This window comes from Solea solea, chromosome 11, assembly GCF_958295425.1.
Source record: "Solea solea chromosome 11, fSolSol10.1, whole genome shotgun sequence".
NCBI lineage: Eukaryota > Metazoa > Chordata > Actinopteri > Pleuronectiformes > Soleidae > Solea > Solea solea.
The window spans coordinates 14,995,093-15,017,311 of NC_081144.1; the positions used below are offsets into that span (position 1 = coordinate 14,995,093).

Genomic DNA, 22,219 nt, shown 5'->3' on the forward strand with positions numbered 1-22,219 from the left:
AAGTATTACACTTTCTGCTTATAGATTCTCTTTTATACATTGACAAGTTCTAAAAGTTTGTTGTGGTTGTTCCTTAACGTGATGCTCTTATGTATTTTATTTTGTTAGACTTTTCCAGATGTTGAAGTGGTTTTCTTTGAAGGTTGAGTTGGGTTAGATGGAATTAAAATTGCTCTATTTTTTTTGTAATTGAAAGTCATTGTCACCTCATATCTGTGTTCTAGTGTGTGGTAGTAAAGCTTAACGGTGGAAGACAATTCATTTAAATGACTATGGTAATATAGCTATGTTGCAAAAATAATTGCCTATGTTTCTCTACAGGTAAGAAACTATTGCTGACAAATAAACTAACTGAAGTAAAACAAAGCAAAATGTATATAGATAGTTAGTTAGTATATTGTCCCCTTGGGGAAATTCGTTTTAACAGTTTTGTATGTCTCACATTTGCCAAAGTTCACAGCAGAAAAACATAAAGAACATGAAAAGATCATTATTTGGAAAGAAGGAAATGTACCCGTTCTTAAAGTAAATGCAAATTAATTACAAAGTAATTGTAAGCGAATGTTCCTAGTTCTCCACCGCAGTAAAGGATGTCAAATAACGGATAGAGCATTGGTTTCTTAGCTCTCAAAATAATTATTTTTTCATCATTGCCACATCATTTTTCTCTCTAATGACTGGACAGTTATGGCATTACACGGAGAAACAAGCAGTTTATCTCCACCCCACCCCCTTCACAAACAGATGTTGCCTCGCAGGCTTTATGGGGAGCTTATATGAATTGTCCATCAATCAAAAACAAGCTTCAATTGAGTCTGTAATTTTGCTTGCAATCCTGCCATCAGCTGTCTCACCGGTGCACTCCAAGATGAAAAGCTGCGCGCATTGTATCGCACCATTAGCACTGTGTAAATATTACATGTTTTCCCCGGGATATGCTAGTTAGCATTACTTCCACCTTGTGGCTTCATTATTTTTGAGAGGCTCTGCTTTGTCGATGATTGCGAGGCATGACCTAGTTCTGGGACTCTCTCTAGGTCTGTATCTCTCCGTCACTGTCTTTGCTTTCACACTTTTCCTCTTTATATACTCACTCTCCAAGGCTTTTCAATTGTCACACCACCTCATTTTCTTTTCCCACTGAATTGGTCTGCGAATCCCTTTGTCATTTATTCATTGTCTTTCTCTATTTACTACCTCAGCATTGCATTCATCGTTTTAGTCTCTCTTTTCCCCCCGTCCTTCTCATTTTATGTATGCATTCTTTATTTCTCGATTTTTCTGTCGATCACAGCCTGTAATTATTTTTCTCCATTCAGACCCATCACCCCCATCACCCTCCTTGTGTCTTCCATCCTTCTTCTCCATGTTTTTATTCTTCTCTCACTGCACCACGTGTGTCACGGAGGGAAACATCGTGAGCAGTGGTCCCTGCTGAACAATTACCATGCAAAGCAATCCAAATAGAGATGTTTGCCGAAAACAACATGTGTGTAATTACTGCTTAATGAGGCCCTTGTCTCAGGCAGAATGCCCAATTAGACTGCCGATGAGAAAGCGATGCCAAGGCCCACTGACGAACGAGAGGGGGGAGGGGGGGGGGAGAGATTGGGAGGGAAATGGATAAGGTTGTAACATGGAGAGAGGTGGGTATGATGGGAAAGGGAACAGAGGAAAGGAACAGAAGCAAGGTGGGAAAGTGAAAGAGAAAGGGAGGGGAAAGAGACGGATGGAGAAAATTAAGAGAAGGGCAACAGCAGAGACAGAGACAATGATTTGTGCAGTAAATTTGGAATAATGGCAGAGCTGATAACATTGAGCTGAGGATAAAGTGGCATTTCAAGTGGAAGAGCGAGGTTGTGCAAAAGAGAGAGGAGAAGAGCAGGGGAGCTTTACATTGCAGTAAACTGTATGGGCAGCCATGTTGAAGCACAAAATGGCTGACCTTTATAAATCTGTCTGTGGCCTTTTGGTGAATATTATATTATATATGTGTAATTAATGAAAATCAGCCTTCCCTTGCTTCATTTCATCCTTTCGAGTTGAAGGAAACAGCAGCGAGGGTACAAAAATGGCTAAAAATACAGGATCTGATGGTGTTTTGTGGTTAAAAATGGGGATCATAATCTCTTTCACTCAAGAGAAGCATATCATAAGGAACCTCTCCCAGTGGTTTTACATCAGCGACATCAAAGTGGATTTCAATGGAATGAAATTGCTCAGGCAGCAGAGAACAAGAGGCTTTCATGTGAGGAGCAAAGACTGTACTGCAGATATGTCACCAAGGTCAACATCACTTTGGCCCTCTCAGTGAGCAGCAGTCATTTCTCACTGTGATAGATAGTGCCATGCTTAATTAAGCACATCAGCATCCTTATCTTTGCCTCAGCTTTGAACAATTAGTCAGCATTCAGCTTCCTTTGAAGTTAACAAGTATTTTTTTTTGTGGTTCTTCATGGGCTCGGTTTAATCATGCAAGGTGTATACGCAGCGCTTGTTTCAGTTTTGTGTTTACGCATGATGCTAAATGTAAATGTAATCATTAGAATAACCAAGTGAATCCTCACAAGGGCTTCCATGATATGCATCGTTAACCAACCATCGCCCCAAGGCAAGCATTCATTCCCTCCGCCTTCCTCTCGCTGTAATGTACAGTAATTTCTCTTTCTCACCACTCACATGCTCATTTAGCTACTTCGACTTTTTCCTGTCTACCGCTGTAGGTATTAGATTTCACCCCCAGGAATTCTGCCCATTTCCGTCCATTAGTCTACCTAGCTGCGCATTGTTTTGAGCAGGTATTATCTTATGATCCGTTTTGCGTTCACTCATATCCAGCATGTTTTTGTCTTGCAAGCCGCTGGTTTCTGTCCCCGTAACATAGGCACCAAGCAGATCACCCCAAATGAAGTGGGCCCCCTATATCTTCACATCTGAGGAATTTGACATGGAATGCTGTCTGGTGTGATTGTGTTGTGTCTGCTGTCTGTTTCTGGGTTTTCGTCCGCTCTGATATCACAAAGAATGACCCCAGTCAACAAACAAAAAGGAGTTTTAACTTGACTTGTTGCATTTTTCTGTGTGTGCGGGCATGTGTGCCTGTAGTCATGAAGCGTTATTGTGCAGTACCTTCAAGGTTTTTCATGTTGCCTTGACTCGGAACAGGTTTAGTAACCGAGCTGTTTTCTTTTCTCTCCGTAATATTTACGACTTAAAGCTGATCTCAATGGGGAATTCCTCAGGGATTTAGCTTACCCACACACTATGTTGCATGTGGTGCTCAAGTGGTGACCCGCAGTTGTCTCCCAGCACCCTAGGGGGTCAAGGGTCATTTGTTGTCATGTGCGTCCTCAGCCTGTGTCAAACAGTGTTTTAACACCTGCAGCAAGTGATCTTTTCACTGCCCGATTAGCTCTGTCTTGAAGACCCAGCCCAACCCCAGTGTGAAGTAGACCTAAACAGAGCATTTACACAATTTCAAACACACACACACACACACACACACACAGCCTTTACTACTGTATGTGCTCAAATTTTCGTCCACTCTCATCGTCTCATGAACACACACACACACACACACCCAGCAAGAGCCCACAGGGAAAAGCCCATCTTTCCTCACTTTGCTCATGTAGCCTAATTACTGGCCTGCTGATGAACAGTAATTACCCACACTGCCATGCCACCACTAGGTTTAACCAAAGTGACAAAGTCATTAGTCTCACACTTCAGGCCACCCGTAAAGAGATTTTTCTTCTTTGCACCTCCACCACACCACATCACATTTTTTTTTTTTTTTACAAAACCTAGTTTTGTATAAAATATTCATTTCTCATGTTTCTCTCTCTCTCTTTTTCTGTCCACAGTTTGATGGTGACAATATGTATATGAATGACAATAACCAAGAGTTCCGGTCGCCGAACCAGGTAAGACAACGGCTCCACATCTGCTCTTGTAAACACCACAGACCCAAGAAAGATGTGCTCTTTTATTAGTTTAAGTATTTGTGGCATCAGCATTTAAATGAACATTTTCTCATAGAATTATTTGCAGTGGTAAGTGTTGGAAAATATTCTTTGTGTACACTTACTAGTAAAAGAGCCCATTACTGTAAGTGTGTAAACTGGACTGGTTATGTGTGTTTGACTGATTTGAATTTAGATTATTTTTAATCTTTAATTTAGATTATTTTTAATCTAAATGATATCAGTGAAATGAACCTACTATGTGAAGATTTGAATTTCAGCATGTGTCAAAGGACATATGAGGGAAAAGTGTGAAGTTGTCTTAAGAATTATCCTTCAACCACCAAATAGTGAAGTGGAAATACTATAGGCTAAGCTCTTCATTCAATATACATTTAAAACACTTTATTGATCCTGTAGTCGCAGCAAGTTGTTTACAACAGATTTGCATAATTGAAAATATGCTTCTGCTACCTGATCAATCTTGGTTGCCCACGTTCCAGCACTCAGACGTCTGACAATGTTTTTGTTTTCTTCTGTCCTTACATGCACAAGGGTATGTTGATTGACAGCTTTTTAATTTATTTCCTTTTTTATTTACAATAGCAGCGTGGTTCTAGGAATGGGGATATGCCAGATTGTCCTTCAGTATTTGGGTCTGATTTCCTCTCAGCAAACCACGTTTGCTGGAGACTGAAACTTGCAATCTGCACTTAAATTGCTGTGACCGTGTCATTCATGGTCCCCAGAGGATGAAGCCGACAAACTTTGGTGATTCTCTGACTCCACCAAGTTGACATTTGACTTTGCTAGTTAAAAAAAAAAAATGTGTCACATCAACAGGCAATATTCCTGACCTTTGCATTTAGCTGAAAGCACCACTGTGCCTAAGTAAAGCTTAACAAAGCTGCCAGCGTGGCTGTCCACTCTTAGCCTTGTGTTTAATGTATCACTTTTACAAATCCACACATTAGAGTCAGTCAAACTGTTTCTAAACAGCTGTTGTGTACCAACACACAGCTTCAGGCCAATGTTTAATCTACCCATATAGGGCTTGCATGGCCAGATTATTATGAGAAAATGCATATTTTGTCAGATTATGACATTCAATTTGAGCTCAATTTAAAAGATAAAAGGTTCCAAGAAACCATGTGTGATTTGATGGGAGTTATACACAAGCTTCTATATGATCATGTTGTGTCTTGAATATCTGGAAATGGCCTGCTTGCACCTATTTTTTCCACATATTTCATCATTTCTTTGAGTTCTGTCTACTTGTTGCCATGTTTGGGTTGTTTCCATAGAGACACAGGCTTTTATATTGTAGTGAAAAATGAGTCCACAGTGAGTAAATATCTGACAGGGAGGGGAAAAAAATGACCATAAACTGGTCTTTGTTCAGAGACAAGAAACCATGTGTCATTTGATGGATGGTTTTTATCTAACGCACATAAACGCAACATATATCTTTAACATCACCTGGCTGTGGTACATCAACCAACTGAGTTAGTTCAACCAATTCCAGCCTCCCTGAAGTCCTGGTCTCAGTCTGGAGCTGTGCAGTCACAGTGACACACACACACATACTAGGTGAGTGAGACAGGCACGTTGCTAAGTGCTCCCAGCTGGTACATGGTAACACATGGTTGGACATATGGTGAAATTTGGAGCTTCAAGGTTTGTCTATCTGGCAGCGTTTTGACAACACACAAAGAGGTGATGGCTCCTCAGCGCTCCAACAAGTACTGTCAAGGCACAAGACGAGGAGGCTGAGGACGCCGGCTCTGCACACACACACTCACATAAAAATGCACATGTACTCACTTTCACAATTTCTTGTCTAAAAAAAAAAAAAACAGTCTCACTGCCCTCACTTAACAAAAATGTGCTTACTCTTAGGGTGTAAAACTTCAATTAGGCCTTGGAAAGATTGATGAAGAAGAACATATGTGCACTTAAATACACATGCACACGTATACACTAATAAACCCATACACACACTCGTAAATCCACACACTCTCTGTGACTGTCATCCTGCAGCCAAAAGGTTTTATTTCCTTTGATGTAGGGATTGAGAGACTATAATAAGGGGTCGAGTGGGAGCTTTAGCAGCTTATTGTCTATTATAGTGAACATCACCGATGACGAGGTCCACTGTTGTTGGCCACAAATCCTTGTGTGCCCTAATTATGTCACTTTACATGCAAACATGGGTGTGTGCTAATTGGATAAAAGTACAGTCTTGTAGTTTCTCTGCGGCGCCGGTCATGTGTCAATCATCGACACCCACTCTCGGTTCGCAGTGTTGTGTCAACAAACACCTTCTTAGTGAATAAGGCAATTTGGGTCTTTCAAAATATGTCAGTTGCAGTTGATGCGCTGTCAGTGCTGTCAAACAGAGGCTTACGTACGAGTCGTGAATGGCTCTCTAAACACAGAGTTCACACTTTGGCTTTAAATCCTTTAATAAGACAAATTTAATTTGAAATTTAAAAGTAGGAGCTGGTGCGACTTTATTTTATAGTCGAAGTTTGGGTAAAGTGTTTGGTTTTAATCTCACAACTGTTGGCATAAAACACCAGAGCACTGTAGAGCTGAGGCTATTCTCTTTTTCATTAGGTCTGTTAAAATGAAATATATCAACAAGCATCTTGGCAGGCAACTAATAATTTAGGTCATGTTTCCAAGCAATAACAAGTTCTTTTAATCAAGTGTCTCTTATGTCACAAAGTGTCTGTTTGACATTATTTTTTAACTGAAATGATCGATCGACAGTTGAAATCACAATTTTTACATGAAGAAATTCACAGTCTATATAAAAAAAGCCACTATATGCAACATTGGCCTGCATTTTTCTCCCTGTGTATCATACAAAACGCAGAGCTCTGACTGCTTGTGGTAAATGTAAGTCATTATTTCATTGTTGTTTAATTGTATACATTAATTGTGTGGAAGTTACGGTGAATCAAACGAATGAGAGGTTTCGAGTATGAGATCGTTTTTTATCCCCATCAATTTAAAATGGCGATCATTGTCTAATGACAATGCCTAATACATACTTATATTCTGGTGTGTCTGTATATGTATAGATAGATAGATAGATAGATACACATGTATATCTATATATAGATATATATATAGGTTTTGTCATCTCAGCATTGCCCAGCTGTGTTCATAAAAGCTGCATGCTAAGATGCAAGGCAATAACGTTTTTTGTTTTTTTGATAATTTCACTTCTCTGTAATTATAACTGCCATTAAAAGAGCAGGAAGAAAAGGCAGAAAGAAAGAAGCAGTTTTAACACTAAATTAATATGCCCACCCAAGCCTTTATATGATGAATGCCTCTTAAAAAGGTGCATGCAGCGAGAACAGAGGCCTCTTTGTTTGCATGTCTGGGGTCTTCACCAGCATAGGCACTGAGGTAGCAGTTTGACACTGCCAGGAGATTGCATTACACGTAACATCTCTGCGCTTTTAAAAAGAGAAAACCGCTAATAAGAAACAGCTTTAAAGAGGCCGTTTAATGTATTTGGACACAATCTGTCCATTCAAACAAGATGTTTTCACTTCTTCAAATACTGTACAATATTTGCCTTGTTTGCACATATGACACTGGCACTGACATTCTGATGATATTGATGTTTTTTCGTTCTGCTCATCAATTAAGCTTCGGGATTGTATGCACAAGTGTGGGTGGTTTATTTATTTCATTAGCTTTGTTTTTCCTGCCTACACACAACAATAATGAATGGATTGTTTGTCGAATTAAAGATTGTTAAGCATCCTCATTACCCCCGATAAACTGGAAATATTCTTGCAACACACAACTTGCACCACTAGTGTAACTCTGCCCACGCGTAAGCAGTTCAAATACATGCAGGTTTGGTGTTGCGTTCACTGACTGCTGATTTACTGTAGAGACAACAAATCACAGCTTTGTATGTGAATTGAAGAAACATTACATTGTCTTTCTGTGTTGCAATCCAACCTACAGAAATAAACTCGTAATAACTGGGCACATTCCTACAGAAAAAAAACAGAAATGCTGTTATTGCTGCCTCTGAATCTGATGTAGATGAAATGGATGTGTCAGTCACAGCTGAAGGCAAAATAAATGCTTCTCCCAAATGGAAAACTGCTCACTTCAACATGATTTCAGGCTGAATAATATAGTAAAAATAGGAGTTGAGTCCGATTTTAAGGCCATCACTCAGCTCAGCCAAATAATGCTGACTGAGGTGCATTTTCTTTTTCTCTTTTTACAGCACTGTAGTAGCTGCATGACAACGATTACAGCCAAACCAAAATGGCTCCTTTCAACCACGCCCACACAAATTCTAATTTTGCATAATGGACAATAAGAGTTCTTCATTTGTATTCATATCAGGCCGTGACTCTTTAAGTGATTGTGCAGACTTGTACCTCCATGTATATTTTGGCTCTTTTCCTCTCGCCCTTTAATCAGTCTCTTTGGATGCATGACCATGTGTGTACATGAGTATATGAAATTAGAGAGAAAAGGGAAAACTAATAGCTGGTTAGAGATGAGAGTTTCAAGAGAAAAAAAAAAAGCCAGTGGTTGGAGGAGGGAGAGTCATTTTGTGCGTTGCTTACTCTTTTCTTGCTTTGTGCTTGTTGCATTGTGTTCATGTGCAGGATCAGAAGCTTGGGGACCGGTGGTCTAAAGAGACGCAGCATGTTTCAGCTTGCTTAGCAATGTGTGGATGGAAGAGAACAGTGGCTGATGGTCAAGATTAGAATAGAAACCTCCCTTGTTTGATAGTCTCTCTCTCTCTCTCTCTCTCTTTTTTTATCTCCTTCTGTTTCAGTGTGAGGTTTGTTCTGTTTATTTTTGTGTATTCCTTTGATCTTACACTCTTTCATTTTCCATCTCCTTTCGCCTGAAAGTGTATTTCACAAACTGCTAAAATGCTTTGTTTATTCCAGCAAAGCACATTTAAGTCCCATATATACCACATTAGGTGGGTTTAGCCTGTTATGCTCATTTTGATTTGGGGCATAAAAACCCTGAATGGAAACCCAGAACATTTGAAAAATATTGAAATATTGCATCAAATTCAACGGATTAAAATATGATGTTTGCACAGGATGGAAAAATAGTGGAAATGTTGATACGAGGAGGTGTGGCCTAATGATTTCTCGACTTTGAGTGCAACAAATATTACTCAAACCAAAATGTGATTGTGATGTTTAGATTTTGAATTGGCAGCCCTAATTTACTTGGTCAAGTTGTACATTCTTATTCTTCTTATGTGGTTTTTGAAAAACTGTACATTTGAAAGTAAAAATTTCCAGTACATTGTAGTGAAAACTAGGTTAATGTGAAGTGATTGCAGCAGCCGCATTCTATCAGGATCAGGACTTATCGCTGACAGCAACATCTGTGTCTCGCTGTCAAAGATGGCATTTTGTACAAATTGTTTGTTCTGTCTGATACAAGGATGTCTGGAGTTGAAACGAGGGATCAGTTTTATTTACCTTTTACATCATTACACATACATTAACACTATCAGTCTTGTAGGGTAGTATATTTCCTCTCCGACTGCCTGGATTGGGTAATCGTCTGTCCTCTTCAACTTGTCAGGGGTTCAGCTTTAACAGTAAGACATAAAAACTATTTAGCCAATTGAAACACTTAAAAATACAAATATTAACCCTTGAGTGTTATTGGATATAACAAGACATTTATCCTTTTGTTACATTGTGTTATTTTCATGTAGAAAATCAAGGTCTATGAAGGTACTATATATGGTTCCAAAAGTAAGAATATACAAGAAAAACACAAACAAATCGTTTTAGTACATTATAGGATAGTGCATGTTTTAAATGTTCTCCTGCTCCAACATACATGATTAATTTCATTAACTTACCACTTCTTCTGTTTTTTAAATATTACCATAGACACAGGAGAAGACCGAGCCGCACGACCGTTCCTTTTAGCCTTTCGGAACTGCTCTGAAGTTTCGAGCCTCGCCGGTTTTCCGTTGATTGGTCAAATTTCACGATACCGCTCTCTGGGTGACGTAGCCGGATCTCTGCTGGTTGGCTGGGTGAAATTCACGTGTCGTTTCCAAGATCTCGCGATAACGCACAGATTAAAAAGAATGCATTTTCGGATGTCTGTGGAAGTTACCAATTATTGTTCTTTGCCTGGTAAAAGTTGAACACCTCACACAGTTAAGCAGTGGTCATTTCATAGGTTTCATAGGGGTTGTGATTTTATTTATTTAAAGGTATTTCATCCGTATTACAAGCACATGTTCTATCAACTAATCCTTAAGAGAAATCCAGATCTTGTTTGGCTCCAATGATGACCCCCCCCGACCCCAACCCCCCCGTTCCCTCTCTCACTCTTTCTTTCTCTCAATCTCACTCCCTCTTTGTCTCTGTGTCTGTGAGTCAGAGACACCTCAGTACACCATGGCACCGCGTACCCGATGTGGGCGATGCTGATGTGAAAAGGCATCGTTACTTAATAGTGACTCACAGCGTACCATTATACCCCTACCACCACCACAACAGCAGCAACACTCTCTCCTCACTTCACAACAGACACCCCCCTTATGCTTCAGTTAAAGTGTTTTCTCTTTCTGTCCTCTATTCTTGCATAGCCTTTACCCTGCAAGAAGAGTTGAGGGGACATTTGAGACAACGGATCAGAAGTGGAAAAAAAGAAACAAAAAAAAAAGGGTCTGAAAAACGCCAACACACGTTTCCCTGCCTTTCTGAGGCTATGCAGAGCCGCTGGCAAGGTCACGCCAATGAAGTACAGATACAAATTGTACAGTTTGTATTTAGATTTCAGGAGCAAGCACAATTTCACAATCACAAATTCCGTCTGGAAACGCATTTTCAGCGCTTGATATTTGAAAACAATTCTGGAGGAACATCAGAGGAACATCCGCTCACCATCCACGCCCATGCCAGGAGGGACACTCAGTTACAGTTGTAACCAGGGATCAGTAGTTCTTTATGTAGGTCAGTACATGTCAGCCAATAAGTCCAATTACCATCAGCCTTTAAAGTAGAACAAGCAGTGACCTCTACTCTGTTTTAATGGTGCTGAAATGGATGTAAATCCTTACTCGGCTGCAGAGCCAAGAAAAAAAAAAAAAAAGATTTATCAACCGTAGATAATATTAGTGAGTCTAAAGTAAACTGCAGGATATTAGAGGGAAATATTCAGAGAGACGGGGGTTCACGGTGATGTGAGATGTTAACATTTTGTCTCATCGGAAAATATCGTCAGACGTATCTTCATGTTGATATGTGAAGCTGTGAGGACATCAAACAACCCACTGTCCCACAATTTTTAGCTCCTACCTTTGGTCCCTCCTCAAATGCAGCACATCGCCTGAAGAAAAGCATCACTCCCCCAAAACACGGCAACTTATTGGCAACAAGAATGCACTCAATGATTCATACACTCTTTAAAGGAACTCGAGACCTTAGCTCTATTTCAGTCCCAGTTTTTCTCTGTAAATGCAGCACGGTGGGGCAGAGAAATTTAACTAGACCAAGTATATATCTCTTTTGGAATTCTGCATGTATTTTCACTCCCTCTTTCCTTCTCTCCAAGTGATCTTTCTCATCATGTGGAGACCAAGGTCATGGCTGATTGAAATATAATAGAAGTGTAGACATCTGGCCTAATACTGTGGGAAGTTAAATCTATTTTAATGGCCCCTGCCGCAGTGGATTCTCTCTGATGCACTCTTGCGCTTCACTGACAGTAAATCACAATGTTCTCTTATTACCCTGACTGGAATGAGGGCATAGAGAAAGAACAATGAGGGATCCACATCATTTGTTTTCACCCCTCCCTTACTTTTTCCTCTCCTCCTCTCCTCCTCTCCTTCTCTCCTCCCCTCTCCACTATGTTTGCGACTCATAAAGCAAGGGGCTTAAAGAGAGTGACATCATGAAAATAAAAATAAAGGGGATTATGGTCGAGCTATTGTGCCATATGTGATTACTGGGGCTTCCATATTCCCTTGAGGGGGATGACTGACTACAGCACAACATATTTTATTTATTTATACGATTTTCCCTAATGAATAAGCATAAGAAATGTGGCCACTGTATTGCAGCTCTTGTCAATAATAAAAAAATGCAGCCTTTGGCCAAAGCATGAAAGTCATTTTCTATTTTGCCCAGGTTTGCTACAAAGATCAGACATCAATGTTTTCATCTTTGATCTATGACAGTGATTTTATTTACTTTTTTAATTGAACTTGATTCGGCAAACGGCTATTTGTCGGCACCTTTTCAAAAAGCACTTCCGTTACAGACGTCTTTTTTTGGAATTCAACCCACTGCAGGTCCACCCACATCTGCAAAGGAGAGTCTGATTCCTTTTCTGCACCTAAATGAGATCCATTTTGATGTGACATTTGAGAGAATTACCAGTGCGCGGGAGAGCAAGGATGAGGTTATTTTCCCTCTTGCTATTGGGTGAAGCCCACCGCAACAAACCTGTCCTTTAGTGACGAATGCTACCTATGACCCCGTGCTATCGAACAATGTGAACCCCCCCCCCCCCCCGCACCCCTCTGCCGCCACCACGACCAGCACATTTCACTTATCCCAGTTCTGTCTTGCTGTCAGTCAGCCTCATGGATCCGCTCCTGCTTTTGTACTCCGCTGTCTGCTTTTTCTTGAGTTTCCTTGTCGTTTCAAAGTGTTTGTGTTAAGCTTGATTCCGCTCCTTTCTATGCTCTGCAAGGTTGATGTCTGAAGGTGAAATTTGAAATTCCCCATAAGATGCTTTAAAGATATACTGTTGCCATCCATCTATCTACAGAGTGGACACGGAGACCTTTATGTATGCATGGCCAGCTGTTGTTTGTCGCCAAACCCATGCTGCTCTGTCATTTCCCCCCACAAAGTAGCATATGGCTGGATGACTTTTAATAGGACACAAAGTTATGGCGTTTTATGATGCAAAGGAGTTTTTACTGATCAGTTATTTTTAAAACCTCATCAGTGTTTTGTATTCCCAGGAAAAAAAAAACTTTTGAGTGTGTCAGTCACTAGAGCTGAAAGAACAAAGTCCATCAAAGACAGACAGCTCTTGTCTTTGGACAATTTGCCCCTCATCAGCCATGACAGGCTCTCTGGTGTACTGTGCAACAATTTCATTCTCCTCCCTTTGACGAACACATCATTGTTCCCAGATGAGCTGTCTTCCACTAAACACCTCATAGGCCACAAATGACTCCATCACCAAGCTAATGACTTCATCTCATCTTCCCATTCATTTGTGTCAAGAAAACTCATAGCTGAGCTCATTAATTTGTTTCCATTTAAGATAACTTCATTACTTCAGATAAACTTGACAAGGTGGAGCAATGTTTGGTTGCAGAGTCCTTAACTTACAAGCTTTACATGTCAAGGCGTCGCCGTGCAGGGATAATGATAGCCGCCGCGTGAACTCAAGTCACTTGTGTAGATGCTATATCCACAAATAAGCAAAAATACCATACATGCAAGAGGACTAGAAACATGACTGGGAATCTTTAGAAACATGACTGGGAATCTTTAATACCCTAGGCTAATTTTCCACCTCTTGAAGCGTCACAATTACAGGATAAAAGATAAAATGCAAAGTAACAATGACTGTCACTATCTTTATTTTTGTATTATTCTAACAATAGATCTTATACTGCCCTCTGGTTGAAAATGTAAGTCTATTGCACCTCTGGGTATGTGAGTTGGAAGTGCTGTTGCACCTTGCATGTCCACGAGTTGTTGCTTTAAAAAGCAAACATAATATAAACTGTTGGAATTTAAGTTAATCGAGACTAACGGCGCTTTCACACCAGACCAGAGGTCGTTTCCTCAGATAGTCTGCTTCGTTCTGGGCTGGTGTGAAAGGTCATCTGAACTCTGGTGTGGACCAAAACAAGCAAACCAAAGAAAGAAAGTGAGGATAGCTCGCTGCCTCGCCTGCTGCTCATACTGGGCAGCTTCTTGTGAAAAACCAATTAGGTTTGAACACCAAAGTAAAAACAGAAACTGCATAAATTTGGTGTGGCAAAACCAGCTGAAGGGGATGGATTTCCGTTTTCAGTCCTGGCCAATAGAAAGCCGCGGTTTCTTTGTCTTCCACTTGCTTATTTTTTCTTCATGGTCAGTTTCTGGCAATACCACCCCAAACAAGCAGCTGTTTCATCTGTGTGACATTGTCTAGGCAATGTTTGTCTGCTCACAAACGTGCAGTGTGAAAGTGAACCAAACCAAAATGAAGGTGTGACTGTGAAATTTTTCATCATTCCCCGCCCCAATCGAACCAAGTCCCCCGGACGATCATGGTGTAATTGCGCCCTTAGGGTGCCAAGCACTGGTACCAAAATTAACATGTCACATGTCACATCACTGGTGTGGATGAGTGGGTTATTCACTGTTTTCTGGGTTGATGATTGGATCCCCAGCTCTCCCCAAAACCAGGTTGTGCCACATTGGAAAAAAAGATTGTAGAGGGCACACTGAGATTGAACCCTTAATGTGGAAGATCAGAATCCATACACACAGTCAGTATAGACCGTCTCCTTTGACCAATGTGATTTTTTTTTGATATGGAATCACACCTGCATGTTTAAGTTAAAGAAGAAAGAAATAGTCTATATAGTGTCTGAAGTTCTGTCCTTGTCCAGGAAAATGATAGATTGGTCCACGGAGGGCTGAATCAACATTTGGTGTTTTCCCCCACTCTTTCTATCCACTCGTCTCCATGCCTGTGAAACACCAGTGTATTTATGAATTATTTATTCACGTTTGAAAATATTAAACTTGTGATGTCCTTGTCCTGTGCCGTATCTCCAAGGGCATCATGAGAACCTGTAAAGAAAAAGCCGTAAATAGCCCCGGACAGAATTTTAATCTTACTACACTGTCTGACAACAATTATGTCTCATCTTGGGCAAAAGGATGTGTCACAAAAAGGCATCACTTTATTTATATCTCGTAAAATCCGTAAGTGAAAATCAGTGTTGTTAAACCTTTAAAAACCTGCTTACTATTCAGCATCAGCGTGCAAAACAGAAAGAAATGCTAATTCCTGATATTAATACTCAAAAATCATGTCAGAAGTCACATAATAATTATTCATATCTAATTGATTCATTTCCATGTTTTAGTAAATGGACAGCGTTATGGCCAATGATGGTGCGTTTGCATTTAACTGCTCTTTTTTTCTTCACTATCTTGCACTGAGCAGTATAAATCCTTTTAATCAGCACGTTGTCACTGTTGTCACTTTCTGCTGACCCGGTATTCTCTCCAGCTTTCAGTTTTTATGTATTTAATGTTTAAAATTTATACCAATGTCATACTTAATGTAGCCACTGATACATGCACAAACCTCGTTGATTTGTATTTAATTAAATCAGCGGCATACGCTTCTTAACAACAAAAGCCAGCAGTAATAAATGTTTGACGACAAAGAAACAAATGTTTGCCAAACCTTTACCATGGGAAAAGGAATTGTCAGTGATAATATTTCTGAGCGAGCACCGAGCGAGGAGAGAGTGACTGTTATGGGAAAAGAAAATAGCATATCACATAAACATACTCCCTTTTATTATTATTATATTCTCCCTAATGATAGCGCACATTATGAGACTTTTATCCTATCTTCAAGCAAGCAGTTCTGCTGGTGGGGACTTTGTAGCTGTTCCTCGACATTTCTCGCCATTTGTTTGCTAAAAGTATTTGTTTGTAAGATGAATTGCTGCACTGGCAGGCGAGATGACAGCCTACACGAAGATGATATTGAATTGATTTCTGAAATGTTGCAGAACGGACTAGTTGATGTGTACCACGAGACATGAATAATAAAAATTCTATTAAAAAGCTCTTGAATGGCTGACACTGGAATATTATTTGTGATGATTAATTTTCTTCAGTCATTATAAAGGGGAGTTGGCATCAGATTGCCTCTGACAAAATTGCTTTTCATTCCCTGGTGAATACCCTCAGTATGCTTTTTGAGAGCACAAACCCATATTTCTCATCGTAATATTATGTCAAGATAGTCACTGGAAAAGACGGCAGCTCTCTGCTCATGTATCACCTTATTAGTACCATAAAGTCTGTGTTGTTTTACCTAGTGGGGGTCATTTGAACCTTCTGGATGCATTTCATAATGAGGAATGTGAGGTTTATTCAGTCCCTTTTTTTCCTCTGTTTCCAAAAATGTGATTGGCGTTACAGTAATGAGATCGTAAAAAGGACTAACAGTGGCATTTATTTTTTCCCTCATAATGAATTCAATTAACTGTATTTCATAGGTGTACAGGCTGACACTTTGTTGCTCTAAAGCTGTCAAGAGTTCTGAGGCAAAAATATTCGGCACTGCAGTTGTTGTTGTCTAACTCTAATTAATTTGCTGTGAATGAATGAATTCTTTACACCTTTGTAAGAGTGGCAATTTGCATTTCTAATTATTTTATTTTCAGCAAAACAGCCTGAATTGACTTGTCTAGTTCAATGTGTGCTGCTGCAAAATAAAACAAATTAGCAGGTGCATTTAAAAGCCAATTAGAAGTAGTTTAATTACTCTGGAACATCCTTTGTTACTGAAGTCAGTTTACCGTGAAAATGTTGTATAGCGGCACAAATGTCTGGAGCACGAGTTTTTCTTAGAGATTTAAGCGGTGAAGCCAGACATCTCTTTTATTTATGCTGCAGCTAAATGTGGCATTATTTTAAGAAGCAGGTACAAGGCTTTTATGTTTGTTAACACAGTATTGTTCTGACTGTTCCTACACATGCAAGTGTCTATATTTATTTAGATTTCCTCCAAACAGTTGTCCTAAATCTCTCTATTTCTTCCTTTGCTCTCTTTCCAGAACTATTCCAGTCAGGGCAGAGGCAACAGTGGTGGAGCAGGGGATGAAGACTACGAGATTCCCCCCATCACACCTCCAAACCACGCAGACCCGTCTCTGCTGCACCTCATGGAGCACGAGTCAGGTTACCCCTTCCATTCCCTGCCCCACAATGGCCTGCTCAACACCTACTCCTACCCTGAGCTGCCTGCCCTCATGATGTCCAACATGCTGGGTCAGGACACCCACCGCCTCTCAGGGCCTATGCACTCAGTGAGTACAGCTTACCTTTGTCATCATGCAAGTCAAGCGCTGTTGTAGACAATTAGTCTTCAATGGTCAGAGGGCTGGAAGTGAGCCAGGCAAAACATTTTTCTCTCAAGGTTTTTGCACCTTCGTGTCACGCAAAGAACGGTCTTTTTGAAACGTAAAGAAAAGAAAAGAAAGATCGGTCTTGTGATACTGCAGCGGAGACTCGTAGAAACTCAAATGTGCAGCAATGACACAATTCTATAGATGCAACATTTATAAACACAGAGCGCCGCTGCCTCATTATCACCGAGATCTTTGCAGCAGAGCTCCTTTAATATCTCCTCAGCTGCACCACTCACGGATTTCATTGCCTCAAAGTGAGCCAAGAAAATGAGCAAAAAAAAAAATAACTTAGTGCTGCACATTTTCATTCATTATGATCGGCAAAGCAAGAAAGCAACAGTGGAGGGATGGAGGGGGGGAGGTTTGAGTAGAAAACCGTAACAGGGAGAGGGGATATCCCTTGTCAGCTACTTTTTTCTTTTCAGAAGGATTCTGAGGACCCCGCTCCCCTTTTGCAGAAGAGGGACTTTTTTGTGTTAAACATGATTCAAGACTGAACATGTAAACACCCCTGGCGAACACATTCAAATGCTTTAATCATTGGATCGAACCAGATGAATTATAGATGGGCTGTATGGTGAATTATTCAACGTTATATACTTTCATCTGACATAAATATTACTTTTTTTTCTCTCTCTGCCCTCCATCATGAATATTTATGCTTTAATGTGAGCATCCGTGGCATTTATCCTCCGTTAATCAGGTCTTATGTGATTTTCAGAATCAAACTGCATAAGTTGCAGGCTCCTTTTTTTTTTCCGTGGGTGGTAGCTAAGGCCTCAATTAAAGCCAGTCTTTAGGATTAGGTCACAATCCACTGCCTGCTGTGAATATGTGTGGTGCTGGAGAAATATGGTGTTGAGTGGAACATTTACGGTTGATCTGCTTTTTTTTTTTTTGACAAAACCTAAAAATACTCCTTTGGATAACTTGATTTTAGTAAGGCCACCTTCAAATGATGCTTAAATGTAGTATGAACAGTATTCAGTATGTCTTTAAACATGTGTATGTGATGCCCATGCAGGTCTGTATGCAACAAAGCAGCCCCTTTTTTTGGCCAATAACATTTTTAAAACGGCAACAGAAAGCGAGGGAGCCGCTGCGTCTTAAACAGCTTTTGTTTCACCTTGACAATTATTTATTTTCAAATAGCCCTTCAGGGTAATGTTCCATTTTCTTATTTCACACCCTCTTTTCTCATAAATGAACCGTCATTGCAATAAATCACCGTGAAAACAGAGACTTGCACACACTGTGAAAGGTCCAGAGATTTATGTAACACATTCATGTTTCCCACTTCCACATTTTAGTGCTACTCTAGCAGAGCCTGGCTAATAATAGCCGCTATTAATATTTCTTGTTGCGTAGCAACCACAGCAAGTAATAGCTTACTCTGGAAAAATAGATGACCGATAAGGAAGAAGGAGTGGGGGGGGGGGAGGCTGGAGTGTGGGGATTCAATTCATTTATTATCTCCTGGGACAAGAGGAGCTTATTTCTGAAGCTTAGCAATAGGAGAGTAGGCTGTATAATGAGAAATATTTTTTGAGCAATTGAAGATGACATTATTTTCACTTTTTTTTATTAGAGATGTTTCATGTGTTGTTTCCCCCAACAAAGTCAATTAACCTAAATTTGTACAATATTTATGTCTGCTGAATGTTTAAAGAAGGTAAGGGTGGAAGCGAACCCTTAATAAAGACCTTATTTTTGATGCAGAAGTAACTCGAGGTCCAACCTGCTGTTTTTGTATGGCTCTCGCGGAATTCATTTCAATCACACTATCAAACTATCAGTAACAAATTCAAATGGCAGGTCAGTTCCACATCCATGTAATATTACGGAGTGGGAGGGCAACATGAGGAAGTGGCCTCGTATAAAGGTATGAGGATATTTGAATTATTATGGACTGTTAAATGAATCGATGGGATAAAATAATATATTAATAACAGTCGGCAACACCAACTCAGACCACTGTCAACACTCATAATTAGCTGTGGTTTTACCTGCGGCGGCTGATGTCCTCATAGGACTTCACCATGGTCTTCTGTAGGTTTATTTTCAACAAAGTGATAGTGAAGGGATTCTTCATATTTAAGGCTTTCAGACACAAGCGAATCATGAGTTCCTTCGACGGGTTTGCATCCAGATTCCCCTTCTTGTTTGCGGCCAATGATCAAAACGAAACGCCAAACCGGAAATCTCGCATGAAAGTAATAGTGGATGACTCCTTCTTGTTTCTGCCAAAAAAATAAGGTTTATAACATGGGCCGGAAATGCAGAAAGCAGCATTTATTGTCGTATTGTGATGTACTGTATTGACAACAGCCTTGCAGTACACCCACAAAATTGGAGGAGTTGGCTGGAAAACCAAAACACTAATCGCTCAACACTCAGATTTCGCCGTCGCTGAAGAAGCAAATAAAAAGTCTACAGCGTTACCTTAAGGATACACTTCTCTTGAATAAAAGCTACCCCTCAGTGCACACATAAACCTCCTACAAGTACAAGCTCAGCTGGAGCAACAGATATGCGTCATCTCAAGGGATGCTGTTGCTGGTTTTTGTACAACATTTAGCCTAAGGCGAAAGCTCTGTAAACTTCTCCCTGCTTTGGGATTCTCTTTTTCAGTGCACATCGATCCTACAGCAAACACAGTTAAATCATTACAGGATTTGGAGCAGTGGATTGGCCATCATCGAGCTGCATAGACACATAATTTCGCACCGGTTCATCCTCGTGGCTCTTAAGTCTGTAATTTCTATTACGAGAACCATATTTTGAGATTTCTCACAGCTTGTGTCTCAGCAAGAGCCATGCATTACCTGCTAAATTCATCCGGTCTGACAACCTGCTCGACTCCATCTAATTATGACTCCACATGCTGCAGAAAAATATTAGCTGGTAAATCAAAACGATGTGAAGCAGGTGTGAAAAGCAGGTGTCAGATAAAAACACTGGGCAAATCAAATTTCAAAGCCTGCACAATTGATACACGTTTAAGATTTTATTGCGTTCAAATCCAGCACTTAAACCAGGTGTAGGATTTCATCCTTTCTGCTTTGGTGGCACGTTGCTCTCAATAGTTTTAACTGCTGCTATTGTTTTGAACCCTTTCACAGACTTGTAATTTAAACATTTACAGAGACCCCAAGAAGTGGAAGGAACAACATCAGCCAGATGACAAAGCTGTCAATCACAAATGCTCTTACATTTTCTTAACTCCTCTTCACATTGCTGACCTACTCTGTCAGCGTCTTTGAATCAAGGCAGAAAAAGCCGAGTCTTGGCTGACTGGATACTGTGAATTGCAACACGCTGTCATGAGAGTGCTCACCGCTCAGGGAGAATCCCTGTCTCAACCTTAGCTGTCAGCGGTTCTGCCACCCGGGCACGTGGGGGAGGAAATGTCACCCAGGGGTCTCATGTTCAACAAGACCCCTAATGGTCCAGGTCTGACTGAGGCTGCAGCTTAGGGATATGCCAACAAGAATGATCTCTATGGAAAAATAAAGGAGGAGGGACACTCGCCAGCCGGTGCTAATGAGGGGTCATGGAGGAGATTGTAGAACGGCCCCAACATGGAGCCTTGAGGGGCACCAGGCGTGTTTAAATATTGAAACAGAGCCCCAGCCCCTGTCTCATTACTGGTGTAATGAGGCTGCTTAGGGAAGAGGAAAGCCTCTGTCACAAAAAAGCAGCTGCTATTTTTTTTTTTTTCTTACTTTGAGTCACACACTCATTCAGATAATCGTTAATGTATTTACAGTTTCTTTAAACGTGTGGTTGAAAGAAACTTTTTACAAAACTGAAATAGCTTTTTGCTAATATAAGTGCATTCCTAAAGGTTGGTTGAAATGTCATGTATATATGTAGAGGTATATATGGTGGTATATTATAAATTGATAGAGCAATTTTGGGATTTGTGGTGTGTTTTTTTTTTTTTTGTTCCTAAAATGTATTGCTACCAAAACAATAATTTGAAGAAAGTAAGCATACCCTTTCACATTATACTTATTTGTTCGATTACTACAATTACTGGTGAAACATAAAATATTGTTGATTGTGGAGCTTTGACTGTATTAAAACACAATGACAGATTAATACTAATTGCATTATCATGGTACAGTGTAGTAGAGTGTTTACTGCACACCGTGTGTGTATGTGTGTGTTCTTGTATCATTTTGAAGACCAATAATCTTGGTTCTCACATTCTGTCACCCCTTTAAATTGCTTTTTGGTGGTTAAGACCTGGTTTTAGGCTAGGTTAAGGGTTAGGTTTAGGCATTTAGTGGAGATGGTAGGATAAGGAGCTAAGTAATGCATTATGTCTATGAGTGTCCTCACTACGAATGCTGCGCTAACACGTGTGTGTGTGTGTGCCTTTATTTCCAGGATCAGTCTTTGTCTGACTCAGTGATTGCTGCAAGGTTATGTGAGCTTGACTTAATTTGACTTTGTTTAATCTGCGAAAGGAAATTTATTTTGCATCACTTGGCATTTAGGACATAGACAGCGAGGGGAAAAGGCCGTAACTATTTTAAAGCAGTGACATAAAAACTGTATTGACAGCTGTGGTTATTGGCGGTACAGGGAATATTACATAGAGGTCCAATCAAGCCATTAAAAAGGTCAGAGTACGTCTATAAACGCTGTACACATATCTTTGATATGAGGCAGGTTTGTTATATGTATCAAGAATATAAAGACAGTCTGCACTGTATAATCTATTATACAGTGTACAGTGTATTATATGAGTCTGTCTGAACGTGGAGGATCACCTCTTCCATTTTCTAGGCTCCATCCACTGCCGGCAATTGAATTAAATCTGCCTTGAAATAAACTTTATCAAAAAGTCACATAAAATTGCTGTTTGATTTGACTTCACATGTTCAGTCCAGCTGGATTACTTGTTGTGTTTTTTTTTTGTTTTTTTTTAAATTGAAACAGCAATCTTTTTTTCTTTCAGTGAAGGTTTTAGACATATCTAATATGACCTGCTTGCTCCGCTGCCTTTCACTGGGATAGA

General features: G+C 40.1%; 1 protein-coding gene across 3 annotated transcripts in view; it reads left to right on the top strand.

The window, feature by feature from the left end:
• Positions 1 to 22,219, top strand: part of LOC131469027 (TOX high mobility group box family member 2-like) — a 70,903-nt gene that overhangs the window by 31,338 nt on the left and 17,346 nt on the right. For all 3 annotated transcript variants that reach the window (XM_058643847.1, XM_058643848.1, XM_058643849.1), the window contains 2 exons: positions 3,864 to 3,923; positions 16,837 to 17,088. In XM_058643847.1, the coding sequence (XP_058499830.1) occupies positions 3,864 to 3,923; positions 16,837 to 17,088 (312 nt within the window). The remainder of the gene's footprint in view (positions 1 to 3,863; positions 3,924 to 16,836; positions 17,089 to 22,219) is intronic.